Here is a 17,394-nt window from a genome sequence, read left to right on the forward strand (position 1 = left end):
GGTGGTTTGTATTGTTGTTGCAGGTCGAAACATTTCGTATTTTTATGTCTAACCTAACTTTTTATAGAATTGGTATTTGAAAGTAACAAAAACTAAATATGTGATAGCCCGAAGAATGCATCTTCAAATTCTTTGTTTTGGTGGACCAACTCTTCAAACCAGGTATTATCTATGAAGTAAAATGCAACAAATATTCATATTAAAGAAGCTGACAAAATAAATGATTTACATGTTTTCCTTACTTTTTTGCATTTTTTACTAACTTTGCATGTCAGTTGATATAACGTATTTGATCTGCTGTATACCAACCCTGCATGGAAATGATGATTGGTGTCATTATTTTATGGCCTGGCTCAGGTTTGAAAAACAAATACACACAGAGAATCAATGCCATATTTTATTATCTTGACAGTCATAACTAAAAAAGAACACAGATAAGAGCACACAAGAATTACTTCCTTTAAAAGGCTGTAAAAGTGCAGCCACAGTTTAAAAAGATAAAACCTTTTAAGTAGAACCGGCCCTCTTTATACAATACATGTCAAACGTTTTACCTGTGGGACATTTCAGTAAGAAATATTGCCAAATTGCTGATATTTTAGCAAGCTCCGGTTAACACTAGACTACCGGAAATCTTGTTCGCGCTCTAGTTACTGAATAGCACAACAGCTCATTGGTAGATAGGCAGTTTTATCTGGGTGCAGCTTATCTACTTTAAAGACGTGGTATCAGATTGATGAATAGATTTGCGACCTCGCCGCTGCCCGACTCACCGTTTATGTCAGTATCAGAAGAATTTCAGTATCGGCAAATCTCTGAGTGTAGATGAAGACGCGTGGTTGATGAACTCCATGCTTGTGTGTTTGCTGAGATCAGGATGTCTCACCGGGCCATGAATGGACTTTGTGTCATCAGCAGTGAGACCGCAGCCAAGTTGTCATCACTCTGAGGGGGCCTGTGAGAGTATGGGCTGTTTTGAGAGAAATGGTTATGTTTCCTGCAGCCCGGCCAGTTGTGATGCTCTTGTTACAAATCATGTTTTTATCTTTGCTGTGTGTACTGGCGCTCCCTGAAAACCAACTCGGGAGCAGTTATGAATAGTTGTGGTTGAAGAAACAGAAAGAGGGGGTGGCACCGTCTCCTTGTTGCCAGAAAATGATTCTGGTTCTCTGCGGTAAGAAGAAAGAGCCTGTCTGCTCTGCCAGCGCAGCACACAGAGGGGTCTTTGTGATTCTGATCAGTCCTTTATTACTGCTTCAACTCACAGCGCCTCATGTACGACGGAACTGCTCATCGAGAATATACTGCACATTAATCTGTAATAGCAGAACTAGTTCCTACCTGCTGAGTTCACGGATATACAAACTGTAGATACCTGAGCTCCACATGAGACAGTTGTTGAAATCAATTATGCATCCAGCCATTTTATTGGCAAATAAACACTGGGTTGATATCCAGCTCTGTGCAGATTGATTAATCCTGTGCAGAAGCACTTTATCCCCTGATGATTAAGCAGGATTTTTACTGTCAGAGATGTTTGTACCTGCATTAATGATGAGACAGTTGACTGGTGGTGTCTCACTGGGATAAATTAACGTTCTCCCTGTTTGTGAATAATGTTTACCAACTTAAGATTTGAATCACGTTTCCCATATTGGATCCCAAATACGTCCATCATTTTCATAGTATCACCAAGCTAGTTACAGTGCAGTGTGTAGAATCTGTGTATTTTCACCTGAAATTTTAAATGATTAGTTGCACCCACAAGATAAATAAAAAATATGTTTTACAGAGCACTGTTTTTTCTGCTGTGGACGGCTGTGGCTGAGGGGGTAGAGCGGTCGTCCTCTAAACAGAAGGTTGATGGTGCAAGCCTATTCTTCCCTATCCGCATGCCAAAGTATCTAAACCCCCAAATGCCCCTCAAAGAGAAAAAAGTGCTGCCCATACATGCACTGTTTAAATGAGTGAATGGCAATTGTAAAGTGCTTGAGTGCTCATCAAGACTAGAAAAGCTCAATATGAATACAGAGTAAGAGATTGGATGGTCTGTTACTGTCAAATCCAAAGGCAACTCTAAAGTGGTCAGACACCAGCACTGGCCACTTCTCCTACAAACACCTTGAGAGTGAAGGATGAGGATGCTCTTTTTTCGCTGCTGTTCACACGTGTTCACCTCCCTTTGGGCTTGAAATATTAATGGATGAGTGTTATTCTAGAGTCAGGAAGGTGACCTTCATGCCTGTGTGAGTCCACAGAGAAACACATATTCCACTTTCCACCACCTACAGTACCTTTTTTCTAAAACAGAACATAAATCTAATGTTGTATTTATATCAACTGTTCACATTATACTAGAATTTTTTGTTCATATGATGTAATGCATACCTCCAACAGTTCCTTCAAATTCAATCAATCTACATCAAATTGCTTGCACTCATACCTCTCAATCCCCTAAATAGGTAAAATTTTACATTTTCTACATACTGGGAAAGCGGTGAAAACATCCAAACACCATATCTCGAAATGTTAAAGGAAGTGGAAGAAAAAGGTCACCCATAAGACATTCCTCCAAGTTTGTTGGTTATCCATCAAGAAGTTTCTGGGTAATACAAAAGCCGACAAACAAACACTGAAATCAAGCAGGAAAACATGAGTGACGGCTCTTATGATGGCGAACATAGCCTCAGACGTTACTCTTACACCCCTCCCTGTGCTGTGGGTTCTTCTCACTCAGAAAGTGCTAGACGTGTCTGAATATGATGAATGTTGACAGCGTGGGATGGGGGGGTAGGGGGTGACAGTCCCACTCGCTCTGTCGGCTCCAGGCAAGGCTAATGTTTTTTGGCAAGGCTGGGTCAGGTGGCATGATGGGACAGTGCTTGGTGGCAGGGTCCAAGCAGCACAACAGACTTGTCCAACTCTCAAACTTATTCATTGCAACAAGATGACAACGGTGTCAGAGCACAGCTCGCCCTATTTATGATTGTACGGTTTATTCCCTAACAAGCAGAAAACAGTTTTGTGCATTGTGGGAACGTCAACTTTGCTGTATGGTACTTTATTTAAAAAAAATTTGCTTGGCTGTCTAATTTTTAATCTTTAATGGGTCTTTAATTATTTATTTTGAATCTACATAACTCGGGCTGTTCTTGGTCTTACATGTGTCTTGACTTTACAGTTAACAAACCACATTCTGCTTTCTGACTGCACATATTATTTTTCTGTGCGACCAGTTTACAGATCATGTAATTTATTTCTAAAATCATTTATTTTCTACCTGAAGTGTCTGCAAGGTGATTGTTCAGAGGGGAGTGAAGTGAATGGCAACCAGTGGCTGTCTTTAAAATGTATATTTATAAGATTGAACCATTAGAGCCAACTTCAAATCATCTTTTGTCAATATATGTACCATGAGTCGAGAACAATTGGCATCATTGTAGCATGAAATAATTATGAGCCATGAAATAACGGGTTTTCACTGCACCCTTCCTCTGCCAGAAAAACATTGAAATTATTCGGGGGAGTTCTTCATGCATATCTGTACATAATGTCCTCAAAATGGATACATAAATAAACCAGACGACCCAGAGGACAGAATGTGATGTTCGTGCCAGGTCATCTCTGGGTCACTCATGTTTTCACAGCAGGAAGAGTCCCTGCTCGTTCGCCAGTATTCCGCTCACATAGGCCATCACAAAGCAACAGCAACATGCAGTTCACCAGTTTCCTCTGTAACGTGTCAATGTTCTGATGTTCCAACAGGTGCAGGCGAGTCTGGGAAGAGCACCATTGTAAAGCAGATGAAGTAAGTTACCAAAATATACTTTTAAAAATATTTTTATTATTATTTTAAAAAATGAATCCTCTCCCTCACAGGAACTTTTGTTGGGCGGGACAACATGGTAAAAGCCCAACATGACCACATCTGTTGACACGCAACCACATAGTGAGAAATACATGTTTTTTATGCCTCTCAACATCGAAAGCCAATGGCCATTTGCATTGTACTTATGAACAATTTGACCTCCGACAACTTTTGACTTGTGTACGCAAAATCTCAGGAACACCTCCAAGGAATTCTTTCAAATTTGGTGCAAGTGTTCACTTGGACTCAAGTTTGACTTGACATGATTTTGATGCTCAAAGGTCAGGTTTATTGTGATCATACAAAAAGGTCAGAGTCACGATGAACTTGCCATCTTTGCCTTGTGAACGTGTTAGCTTAAGATCGCCTCAAGATAGTCCTTTCAAATTTGACACAAATGTTCTCTTAGTTCCACGAATTAGCTGATTACATTTTGGTGTTCAAGGGTCAAAAGTAAAGGCATGATACACGCACATGAACAAGATATCTTAAGTCTTCCATTAGAGAAGTTCTTTAAATTTGTCCATTTATCATTTGGAATCGGATAAAAAGTGGTCTAAGGTTAAGTAGGTCATATAAAGTGACCTTACATGAGTCTACAAAGACAAATGTATGTAAACTGAAACTGCACTGGCCACATTGTGGCCATTCTGGTTTTGATAAATTGTGATGAGAACTTTTGAGGAAGCTAAAGGAATAACACACCTGTCAAGTTGTGTTTCAAATGTTCTTGTTTTGTTTTTTTATCTATAACTGAAGATAATGTGCTATCAATAGTTATTAGAGAGCCTGAAAATCAGTGGAGGTGAAGCCAAGAGCTTTGGCACTGACACTCAGGCAGATTCAATCAGAGGGTTTGGCTCAGTAGTTTACAACAGTAACAAAGTGATCATTAGATAAGATAAATATGATTCTATGTGGTTTATAGGGCACTGCATGGCCTTTGGTATTGCCATTTACTGCTCCTAGTACAATAACAGAAAATATTGTAATTCCTGTTCTCAAACACACACGCACGCACACACACACACACACACACTGAACCCCAAATGGCTTAATTATTCACATTCCTCTGGGCTAGCCAGGCATTGAATCTATTTTTTATGAGTTTGGAGAAGGAACAGTCTGTCGCTCCTGAAGCCAGGTTATTAACATGTACAGATAAATCAGCCCACGAGCCAGAAACACTCACAACACAGGCCTCATGTAACACAACACATCAAAGCATCCTGCATAAACGAGACATCATAGAAGTAACAGTTAGGAAAACATAACAAACACCTCCAATTTAGGAAATTATGTTTTTGCTAAATTACTTCATTATCATATACATCAACGCACTGTTAAAGGTGGCAGGCTGTTCACTTAACAATTCACGCAGGGGGGGTCTCACTTCCCTCTACAGCCTGGATGATTTACAATCTCATGGTAGGATGCACTCTGGTACATGCACAGACGCCGAGCTCCCTCCCCGCTCAGGTCCAGAGCTATAATGATATTGCAAGAGGTAAACTGAGGATACTGCATCAAACGCATGCTGCAGACTTGAGGCAGTTTGAATGTGTGTTAACCCCACTGCATCATCCTACACAGCCTTCTCACAGGGGACTGTTTCTTGATAAGACACGTTAAGGATTGTTCATAAAAGCTTCCTTACAGCTTTGACACCAGAATGTGTTACCGATAATTATATATGTTAAGTTATTACTGTTTGTATATCTCTTCATTTATAACAGTGTAGATTTTTATGTTACTCTTAATGCTTGATGTGTTGAGGAATGTCATCAACTGGTGCACTTAGTGGAGTATAAACATATTTTGCATGTGAATATACAGAATCTGTGGACAATGGACAAGATATGACGGTTGTAAGCCTTCTGGTTCCTGCTTCTACTTTTACCAATCAGGTTTGAGAAGGCTCTGGTTGCCTGCAGGAAAACAGTGAAGAGCAAGAAAGACAAAAAACACATTGACTGAAAATTAGCAGCTATCGGCTTTTTAATTTATCTGCAGTTATACCTGATAAAAGGTGTAAAAGGCCTAAATATCTGCTGTCTGCACCTGAGGCCCCAAAATATGGTCCGTTACCCCCAGAGACAAATTTATTTTTCAATTGGTAATTGATGGTCTCCAAAACATTTGTGAATGAAGGTTCAATGTGTAGACTTTATTAAATGATGCATGATGTTTGCTATTCTCAGGATCATCCATGAAGATGGCTACTCAGAAGACGAGTGTAAGCAGTACCGGGCGGTGGTTTACAGTAACACCATCCAATCCATTATGGCCATTGTTAAGGCAATGGTCAGTCTCAAGATAGACTACATTAACCCATCCAGAGCGGTAAGATGCACACACAAACAGAAGAAAACACAAAATATCTGTTATAAGTACATTTCTGTATATTACTACATCTATGTGCTATGTGGTATTACCATCATCTGATCTTGATTTGACCACATGCAGGAAGAAAATGTCACACTCTCATTACAAGACAAACTGTAGAGACCAGGGCTTCATTTATGTACAAGATACAAACTCTCAACATGCATGATGGCATACAGACCTGCAAATGTCATACTATTGCAAATATGAAGAGGTATGTCAGAAAGCTTAAACCATAAAACCGTCATCATTGTGTGAAAAAGCAGAATAATTGGGAACAGATCAGGCCACAATAAAGCAAAGCCTGTGTTTTTTACTTCTCCTTTCTGTTGTGTATCTGGTGTAGTTACCAAGATTTATGCTTGTACAGAATTGGGATCGCAATAGTTTACCTTTTTTTTTGTGAAGCTGCACCATCCATTTCACTTGTCCTTCTGTCTCGATCTCTTACTACAAACATTTTCTTCCCTCACCTCCACGTTCGAGCATAACCCAGTGAACAAAGACCATGTCAAGGCCGCGACGCCTCTAGGAAACCAATTCTATTTCTCCTGCCTTGCCGCCTCTCAGCAGTTCATGTTCAGTCAATAACTCTGGCAAGCTGGCAAAGGCAGCATCCTGTGATTTCGGCATTCACCTGTTCACAGGAGCCTTTTTTCACCACTGCTTGAGCTGCGGTTGTTAGAACAAACAAGAACACGGTGTAATGGTTCTCTCTCCACGTCCTCGTAACCTGCAGGGAAACTGTCCTGGTCTCACCCACTTCGCCTCCTCCATCTTTGCTCTGCTCTTTTCTCAACAGTTGTGAAAGAGGCTGAGTGTGTGCATATAACAATAGCAGCATCAGCAGATAGGCCAGGGATGCTGTTTGGGATTGATTCATTCACATAAGCACATTTTAGCAGCGCATTTCCTTTGCCAGTCGCCTTCTGCAGCATCAGCAAGGACAAATTAATTTATTGTTTTAAAGTTGGGGTCCTCACAAGTGGCCCAGGTTTGTCTGGTCTTTAGTATCTCAAGTCTACATCACATGTTTTTCTTTCTTTCTTTCTCTAGACTTCCTCTTTCTAACTTGTAAACAGTAGGCTAATTGGCAAGTTTTGACTTGATTTGGAAAACACCATTACACTGTCGACATTGTGGTTTAGCCATAGCCATTTTATCTAACTTGAAAATCTGTCCTTGTTAAACTGTAGATGCGCTGTACAAGAATGGAAACAAACTGCAGCGCCTTACAGAGAAAAACATTCCACAGTCTTTATTAGAAGTTGTTCTTTGTTTGATATCATCATAAAGTGAATATCTGTGGGATTTGGGACAATTTCGTCCAAATCTGGCTTAAGATTAAGATACATTTTATTATCCCACACACATGCACAGACATGCACAGGCACACTCATGCAAGGGGATATTTAACCTCTGCTTTTAACCCATCTGGTGCCAGAGACACAGAGCAGTGAGCAGCCGTGTACGGCGCCCGGGTAGCAGATGTAAGGGGAGTAAGGTGCCTTGCTCAGGGGCACTAGATAGGGTAGGGAGAATCCTCTTGAATTTTTTAACAGATCAATCCAGGTTCGTCTTTTTGTTGTTTCTCCGTGGAGTCGAACCAGAGACCTTTTCTGCCCATAGTCCAAGTTTCTGCCACTAGTCCACCACCTCTCCTATTAAGGGTTAAGGGTCAACGTTTAATTTGCTTTTATCAGCAGCTCTAATTAAAACACACTCACAAGGCTCATCAGAGTATTCATTAAGAAACAGAACACACACACACACACACACACACACACACACACACACACACACAAACACACACACACACACACACACACACACACATGCATCAAGACAATCACCACCATCAACCACAACAAGTCACAGCTTCAGGCAGAGCTCCAGCATCCCTCTTCTCCCTGTGAACACTTATCACAAAACTTATCAGCCAATGAACAAGCTGCCACCAGGTCTAACAGCGCCTTAACCTGCTCCTGTGGAGGAGTGTGTGTCACCGTGATGAACAGTGAATCCCGTCTCTGTCTGCTTCTGTATCTGCAGTGGGATTGAGGACTCTGTTGTGGTCATTAGAGCGGGATGGAGAGAGATGTTTTTTTATTTCTCTCACTGACAGATCTGTCAAATGGCCGCGTGTACGTGACGATACTCTCACAGACTCCCACACATGGCAATTAGTGTGATAGCCTGCCCGTACTTGCACACAGCAGCCCTTCAGAAATCCACACACACACACACACACACACACACACACACACACACACACACGCACAGACACAAACACGAAAATGTACATCAAATCAACACATGCACATTCACACATTATACAGGGTTTTTTCTGTTTGGTTTGGTAAATGGAGCAACATGGGTTCCAGCTAATACGTCACATTCCCATGCAGAGATTCATTGTTATATAATCCAACAGTTAAACTTGAAAAAATAACTGTTTCATTTGTGGTGTTTAAGCTCACTTGTCATAATCCATCCAAGCAAATCCTGCTAAAATAAAACACATTATTAAACCACAATAAAAACAACAGCAATGCAGAACTGCAAAAATGCATTTCTTCTCAAATATGATAAACACACACAGTTAGATTGTGTTTCCAATATGAAAAGATGTTAAAGCGTATAGAAAACCAAAAACGAATTACTACTTTTGTACATCAACATGCATAAACTCAGAGAAGACGATTGACTTCATGCAAACAGGAAAAAAGAAAAAAGAGAGAAGCAAGCAGGGTGACAAACATCAAGAAATCCAACCACAGTCTGTTATCACCTCCTCGAGTCAGACCAACGTATCTCACCTATCTCGTATACGCTCGGAGCTGCTCAGTGTTTCGTAGGTTTATGTGATATCATCATCGCAATCATCACATTCTATTGCTGCTATCACAAGCTGCTTTCTTGGCAGAAGTTCAGAGACACAGTAAACACGTCCAAATTTTTTTTTTACTAAAAGCCGGGAAGATTCTTTCAATGTTGTCGGATCACATAAGGAAAACTGTATTTTCTGTGTTAATTTTCACTCTGTTTAACATATGATGCAGAAGTTAGTTAGTCATTTGCTCTAATGACAAATATTTTACGTATTCTGTTTTATCATTTGAGTTTTTTCACAGCTAACATGTATGTTCAGCAGTTATTCTCTTCTACAACCCAGTCCTGTGTCCTTATCACCTCCTGCAGGACGATGCCCAGCAGCTCTTTGCCCTGTCTGCAGCAGCCGAGGAGCAGGGCCTGCTCCCCGGCGACCTGGCCAGTGTGATCAGGCGACTGTGGGGCGACAACGGGATCCAGGGCTGCTTTGCAAGGTCGCGAGAATACCAACTCAACGACTCTGCAGCATAGTGAGTGTGACTTTGTGCTTTTGTTCTTTCTCTGGGCCATTCTACCAATTCACAACAACCATATACTGGGATATGTAGTTACATTATTATCAAGTGCAATATTCATTCTGTGCAGTGACTCGCATGTATCCTCTTTTCTTTTTCAAGTATGTATTAGTCCTGTTTTATTGGTTGTGTATAAGTCAGATTTTAAAGTTTGTTTTTTTAATATTCAGAAGACACAGCTTGCATATGCATTTTCAGGCCTGTCAGTATCTATGGGGTTTAAAGTATTCTGTTGTACTACCTTCTCTTGTACATTGAGATTAAAACAGTCCTATTCTATTCATATTCAAGCCTGGTGAAATGTATTATTTTCAATGTCTGACTCACTTGTGTAATATTTAGGCTGCCACTCTGTGTTAACCCACTATAAATGTAAATGTGGGGAAACCACAAATCCACAGGATGCATGTGCATCAATCTGATCCTTCAGTCCTGCTTGTAACTCACATTTAATCAAGTGAAGCGGATGGTTTTGGATGGGGCCGTTCTGCATATACAGTCTGCACATCCCTAGCTCACACACACACACACACACATATGGATGCATAATAGGGCCATTAGGAGTGTTTTGATGGATTTAGTGGTGGAGCCCTGTCAGCTTCTCTCATGCGAGCTGCAGTGAGAAACCCGTCTTCTCCAGGGGGCTGTGGAGACTGGAGTGTCCAATAACTTTCATTTAACGATTACTTCCCCCTGTCTGGGTTTGATTATTTGACGCTGTAAGCTGATAAGCAGAGAACAGAAGATGACGAAATGAGACTCAAGTCAACTTTACCCCAAGTAAACTTAACTATGTGATTTAGCAAAAGCCACAAGAGATCAGCCTTTTTTTGGAATAGCCTGATTGTTTTTATTTCACTGATTTGCAAAGTCTGTAATGTTTGATTTGTGTGATTGGCGCAGTGTCAGACAGAAAAGTCCATCCCTCAATCCTCTCGCACGAGACATCTGAAGAGAATTTCTCCAAATTTGGTGCAAAGCTTCAGTTCGACTTAATGAAGAACTGATTAAATTATGTCAGTCAAAGGTCAAGGCAGCTGTGATTTCACAAAACGCATTTTTTGGACTCTCTCTGAAGTTCGCTTTTAGAGAATGTTATTTCATCTGGCACCAACATTCACTTGGACTCAATAATTAAATAATTCTACCTCTTCACGTCAAGTCTTCCAGTTTTTCCAGCCAACTATTTATTATTAATATGTGGACGTGACTCACGCGAATGCCACTTCCACTGAGATGCTGGATATATGTCTCTCTGTGAGGCGTAGGTTGGCCGTACCACTAAAGCTCCCAGCTGGCCTTTGTTGATGATGTAATGTTGAGCAAGTGGGGCAAGCTGTGTCAGGCATGGTGAAACTGCTTGCACTCTCCCCTACTGACCGACAGTCTGTCAGTGCAAACGGAGAAAAGACAAGAGGTGAAAGACTGAAAGTGCATGAACATAAACATGTTTTTTTCCTTAGTGTGAATTTTAACTTGCATCTATGTTCTGTGAAGACCTTACAAAAGGCTTACAATTTTTCTATAATGTAAAATGATCTTATGTGTAAAAAAGACAAATCTGCTGAAGTATTTGATTATTGTATTTAAATACATCATAGAGGGAACAACAAATAATCTGGGTTGTCACTAATACCAATGCAACAATTTACAAAAGTAAAGCAAATTGGTAAAGAATATGCATGTTGCTATAAAAATCCCACCACTAAGGACAGAACATAGTACTACTGGTTCATGGGGTGATGAGAAAATGCAATATTGATACTTGGCATCCACGCTCGGACATCATGTCACCCCCCCACAGCAGACACAGTGCACCAAACACAGCAGAGACAAAAAAGGCGATTAAATATGTATGAAAACATTGCTGGTATTCCGAGCCTTACAGTTATTGCTCTAGCTGGAGATCTAATATGTAGTGAAATAAAATGGACATATTGAAACTCAGCACAGTCCCTTGATAGCAGCAGGCTATTTCATCTGGTAATAATTAACTGCAGCATATCAAACACGGAACCATGCATGGCCTCAATACAGCAGATAAGGGCAGAGGATGTCGCACCTTGTTAAGCCCTGGGAGACAAATAATACATTTTTGTTGATTGAGTGATTGATTGATTGAGATAAAATATTATGTTGCCTTTAGAGGCAGTAAATAAGCAGCAGTAAATGCATGTATATATAAGCTAAATATTAGCTATGAGTGGGGATGACTGCCTGCAATATCTTGCATGTGTTAGGAGGCCATACAGGCATATGATAATGTGTATGAGCCAAAACCAATAGTATCACTGACTACTAAAGTCATGAGTCTGTAATTAGATTTCTTTATATTTTCTCAATTCAGTGCATCTACTCATGAAATTCAAAGACGAGTATTTCACCAGTGTGGTATTTAAGTAATACATGATTTTTGTTGTCACCAAAAATATAATAAATATTTGCTGCAATGCAAACTTCATTGAGAATTCAGCCATCAACACCTCTCAGTTCCTGTGTTAGCTTGCTATGCTTCAGCGTCTGTCTACTAGTCTCTATGGCACTGTCATCTAATCCGAATCAGAATTATTTTATTTGCCAAATATATTTGCACATACAGGAAATTGCCTTGGTGTGGTTGGTGCACTGTACATAAAACAACAATCAGACATGAAACAACAATATAAACAACAATATAAAACAACAATATATACAGTAAGAATAATGATTAATCCATGATATTTATAGAATAATTCAAGAATGTGCGAGAGGTCTCCTGTAGTAATGAATCTACAGACAATTATCGGCCAGATCCACCGCTTCCTAAATGGCTTCATGGAGCTTTACAGTGGATTTTAGAATGCAGCTTTTGTAGGGTTCACTATCGCCGCTCGACGATGTTATCTCCATCCGCAGATGAGTTGACAACCAATGTGCGGTTCTTTAAAAGGCCCTTAAACAGTCTAATGAAATGCTGCAAGCGGAGTCGTTTAATGCAGCACGATATGAGTCACTCCGCCGGAAGTGTCACAAACGAGTTTACTTCAGTTGAATGCAGTTCAGTAAAATGCGGGTTGATTTTAATGTTCATGCACCACAAGTGCATTAGTGACCTGCGTGTTTATGTTATCTCTCTCTTTCTCTCTTTCTCTCTCTCTCTCTCTCTCTCTCTCTCTCTCTCTCTCTCTCTCTCTCTCTCTCTCTCTCTCTCTCTCTCTCTGTCTCTCTCTCTCTCTCTCTCTCTCTCTCTCTCTCTCTCTCCCTCTTTCTCCCTCTCTCTCAGTTACCTGAACGACCTGGAGAGGATAGCTAAATCAGATTATATCCCCAGCCAGCAGGATGTGCTGCGAACTCGGGTCAAGACCACAGGCATTGTGGAGACTCACTTCACTTTCAAGGAGCTGCACTTCAAGTAAGGTCAAAGGGCACTCACATCATATCATCGTCAATGGACTTCAGGTCTTTTTGAAGCCAATAAATGAATGAAAAACGTGCTAACATGTCTCCCGAGGGCTCACTCACCACCGATCATCGCTTTAAGTGTTAAAACGGATACATACAAAAATACAATTTGTCAGTAAATCAACAACAGTTCGTGAAACAAAGCAAAACACTCAATTAAATGCTGCTGTGGAAGAGCAGTATTCTACATTAGATATTAAAGTAGCAGAGTGACTTGCTTAAAAGTTTCATTTTGAGGATTAAATCAAGCAGCGACTGACCCTCCAGCCATGAAATGTGCAACTCAGCAACTCAGAAGCCAATTTACCCCAGCAATCAAACGGCTAATTATCATGATTGCGCCGAAAGCTGTATAAACAAATCAGACGTGGCCATCGAGCTCTCACTCAAGAAGAGGAAGAACTTTATTTGCTGCTATCATCCGAGTGTGTCCCCCAGTGGCTCAGCTCTGTGGATCTTACATAAAACATGCCCCGACCCAGCCTGAGCACTCATGTATGGGTTAGTCACAGATGTATACATGTATCTATTAATAGAAGTAAGTGATTTATTTAAGATTAGATGTAAAGACCCAGAAGCACAGAGTACTAGTACTGAGCATTATATTACCAGAATAAAGTCATAATATTACCAGAATAAAGTAATTTATTCTTCCAAGTACATTTGGTTCTTTCTTCTGAATGAAACAGTTTTATGCACAAAATTTTCCCTCAGTAAATCATGCTCTGTTTTATTGTATTTCAATCTTTTCTGAAAAGAATGATACAAGCAAAGAAATAAAAGCACTTAGAGCCACATGGCTCTGGTGTGACCTGTTTCCTGATAAACTCTCTGATATTTACCCTCTGTCAGAGCCTCCGTATTTGGCCTGAATAATTCATGGAGAAAAATCAATAAGTAGAAAGTCACATTTTTATAACTCGGTCCCTGTTTCTCATAATAAGTACGGACAGGAAACAGTAACAGATACAAAGAAATGCCATCTTCTGCCAGTGGTGTCATTTAGATTCATCAGGACGGTGCTTCATTGGCACCCGCTAACCTGAACAGATTGTGACTTCACTGACACCTCCTATTTGTTGTGTGTAGCATCAAAGGATGGCATCTGCTCTGGATGTGTTCGACTATATTATCACCTCAGCCGTGTCGGGTTCTACTCACACATCTAACAGCTTCGATCTCAGCTCTCGGCTTCACCATTAGACAGTGCTTTGCTCTGAATACAGAGGTCTGCCTCTTGAAGTCAGCGCTGACCCCGGAATCTTTCATACGATATCTGATGGACACTTCTCCAGCCCATTTATTCTGAAAGCTGGCTCATGAAAACTTAATGTTCGCCCAGTGATAGAATGTCACCCCGACTTTCTTCTCCTTCCTCTTCTCTTCAACTGCTCTCCATCAGCTCCACCTTACTGTCTCTCACTGTCGACCTCCGCACACACACACAAACACACACACACCCTCACATCACGTCCCCTCTGCTTCGTCCCCCTTGCAGGATGTTTGATGTGGGGGGCCAGCGCTCAGAGAGAAAGAAGTGGATCCACTGTTTTGAAGGAGTCACAGCCATCATCTTCTGCGTTGCACTGAGTGCTTACGACCTGGTGCTGGCTGAGGATGAGGAGATGGTAAAAAAATAGAATAAGAAGCTGTCGTCTCATGTGCCTTATGTTTCTTCATGTGCTTCAGTGAATTTTGCAAGCTGTATAATTTGGCTCATTGTCACTATGAGGTAGTTTAGGTTGTACGGCATTATGACTCCTTATTATGGCTTAATAATAGGGAGCTCCAGGTTGTGAAATTGGCTCATCTGGGCTTAACGGTAGATTTACAGCTGAGTGCAATTATGTAATAAAAGTGCTAATAGATAATTTTTCAAGTTACTTGAAGCATTTGACCCCAATTCGTCAATGAGTTTATGATTTTAACACAAGTGCTCAGGAGAGACACAGCCTAACAAAGCCCTGAGGAACTCGCCCTCCGCTGGTTATTCCTCACATTTAAAACATGAAACAACGTTGTCCCCTGGTGGCAGCTCGGATGCGTGGTCATTAGCCACCACTAATGTTTCTTCTCTTTAGAATCGAATGCATGAGAGCATGAAGCTGTTTGACTCCATCTGCAACAACAAGTGGTTCACCGAGACCTCCATCATCCTCTTCCTCAACAAGAAGGATCTCTTTGAGGAGAAGATCACTAGCAGCCCTCTCGCCATCTGCTTCCCAGAGTACACAGGTACGGAGAGAATAGAACACAGACAGTATACAGTAGTAAACACCTGAAGTAAAACTACAGACAGTCTGCTTTGTATCGGCTCACAAAATAAATCACAACTTAACACAATGTGACCTCACCTCCTTGTCTCTCCAAACTGTTTCATCCAGGAGCCAACAAGTTTGACGAAGCCGCCAGTTACATTCAGACCAGGTTCGAGGACCTGAACAAGAAGAAAGACACCAAGGAGATCTACACCCACTTCACCTGTGCCACTGACACCAAGAACGTGCAGTTTGTCTTCGACGCCGTCACCGACGTCATTATTAAGAACAACCTGAAAGACTGTGGTCTTTTCTAAAGGTACGATGGAGGGATGACAGGGAGGGTGGGCATGCTGCTGGATGATTTGTTTAACTGTTTTCATTATGCATCTAAATCTCATAGCTTTGTTCATCGGTAAATGGGTAAAAATAACGCACTCTGTGGGATGAGCTGTAAACAGACTGTGGTGATGGTGACACTGATCTTTTTGGTCTGAGCTGAAATTAAACTTTCAACTCAAATTAGATCTTCAGGTCAGATTCAGTCTCTGAAATGCACTTTCTAATAAAGCTTGTCTCACATTCTAAACAACTAATTACATTAGTTTGTGTTTGGCAAGTAAAATGTAAACTCATTGTGGTCGAGGCGATTTGCTGTGATTGCTGCTTCGGGACCAGATCGAGCAGAACTAACACAAATTAAAGTTCTTATACATTAAAAGAATGAAACAACAGCACTTTTTTCTATATTATATTGTTTTTCCTATAATTCTGTTGCGTTTGCTTCTTTCTGTTTCTGCAGGACGATGCCTGACTGCATGAGACTGCAACAGCCATGAGATAATTACCGCTTTTCATAATGAAAACCCGAATAGACTTGATTCCTAAAGGGGACAGGTGAAAGAACTTCAACAATCACTGACCTGCTACCATCACATTGTGTATTGTTTTATTATTATTTATGGCTTATGATACATTTTATATATATAAACACACTGAGTACCTTTTCCCAAGAATCCCCTTATTGCAACAGTCCAGGCACTCACCCAAAATATTTGATTTATAATTAATTATATGAGCTGATTGGTTTAAGTGGAAAATAACTTTTGGAAGTAAAATGTATAATAATAACAGTAACATTATTTAATTCTGGCAAATACAAATACAGTAAAATGTATGTATTTTTCTTCCTGAGCCTTTGAGGAGCAGTTTGAGAGCCACTAGTCTCATTTTTTCTATTCAGATTTATATTGTAGTTGAAAGATTTAAGTTTCATTTTATTTAACTGTTTGTTTTTGAAGTTCAGTAATAGGATAAAGTACAAAAACAACTTTTTATAAAAAAAAATCACATTAACTTATGTTAACTAGCGTTGGCATTTTATGAACCTTTTGACTGCACAGAGCTTATTTTTAGAAAAAAACTAACACGCATGGAGAATGAAATATGGACAAAGGGAAAATCTTTTTTTTTGTACGATGTTTACACAGAATCAATGTTCTCACATATACTCTAGTGCATTGTTCTGCATGACTGTCCATAGATTAGCCTGTAACCCCCACAAACTGAATAACATTCCTGAGTAACTTCTTTAAAGAAACAAAAAACAGAAAAAGGTTAAGTGTCACGTTTAAGATATCTGCAAGATTTTTAAATGCTTCTGTCTGTTCCTAATATGAATTGTTCTGTAATCTTTGTTTCATTCCAAGTCTTTTTCCATATGTCTGTGCCTTGATATCTGTTTACACTTGTTCTTTAGAGACATGCTATCTTCATAGTGACAATTAGGGCTATTTCTACTCCACTTTGATTCACACGAGCCATTCTTTGAAAAAAAGCACCACAACACTCAGACAAACAAAGGAAAACTGTTCATTGATATTGTTAAATGTAAATAAAGTTTGGTCACATGATGTTGTATTCTGCAGTGTGTTGTGTCAAAAGAAAATACCGTAACAACATATAATTTCTCTTCCTCGATGTTGGAACCTAATAGATCAACTGTAGAAAGAGAGTTATATAGAAATGTGTTGGT

At 40.2% G+C, this 17,394-nt stretch overlaps 1 protein-coding gene across 1 annotated transcript in view; it reads left to right on the forward strand.

Annotated features, from left to right (window-relative positions):
- LOC133000431 (guanine nucleotide-binding protein G(i) subunit alpha-2) overlaps window positions 1-17,272 on the forward strand; it is a 33,143-nt gene extending 15,871 nt beyond the window's left edge. Inside the window, exons 2-9 of the mRNA XM_061070369.1 lie at window positions 3,766-3,808; window positions 6,070-6,211; window positions 9,455-9,615; window positions 12,923-13,051; window positions 14,600-14,729; window positions 15,183-15,336; window positions 15,486-15,678; window positions 16,162-17,272. Of these exons, the coding sequence (XP_060926352.1) occupies window positions 3,766-3,808; window positions 6,070-6,211; window positions 9,455-9,615; window positions 12,923-13,051; window positions 14,600-14,729; window positions 15,183-15,336; window positions 15,486-15,676 (950 nt within the window). The 3' untranslated portion in view covers window positions 15,677-15,678; window positions 16,162-17,272. The remainder of the gene's footprint in view (window positions 1-3,765; window positions 3,809-6,069; window positions 6,212-9,454; window positions 9,616-12,922; window positions 13,052-14,599; window positions 14,730-15,182; window positions 15,337-15,485; window positions 15,679-16,161) is intronic.
- The last annotated feature ends 122 nt before the right edge of the window (window positions 17,273-17,394 follow it).

This window comes from Limanda limanda, chromosome 4 (assembly GCF_963576545.1).
Source record: "Limanda limanda chromosome 4, fLimLim1.1, whole genome shotgun sequence".
Classification (NCBI taxonomy): Eukaryota; Metazoa; Chordata; class Actinopteri; order Pleuronectiformes; family Pleuronectidae; genus Limanda; species Limanda limanda.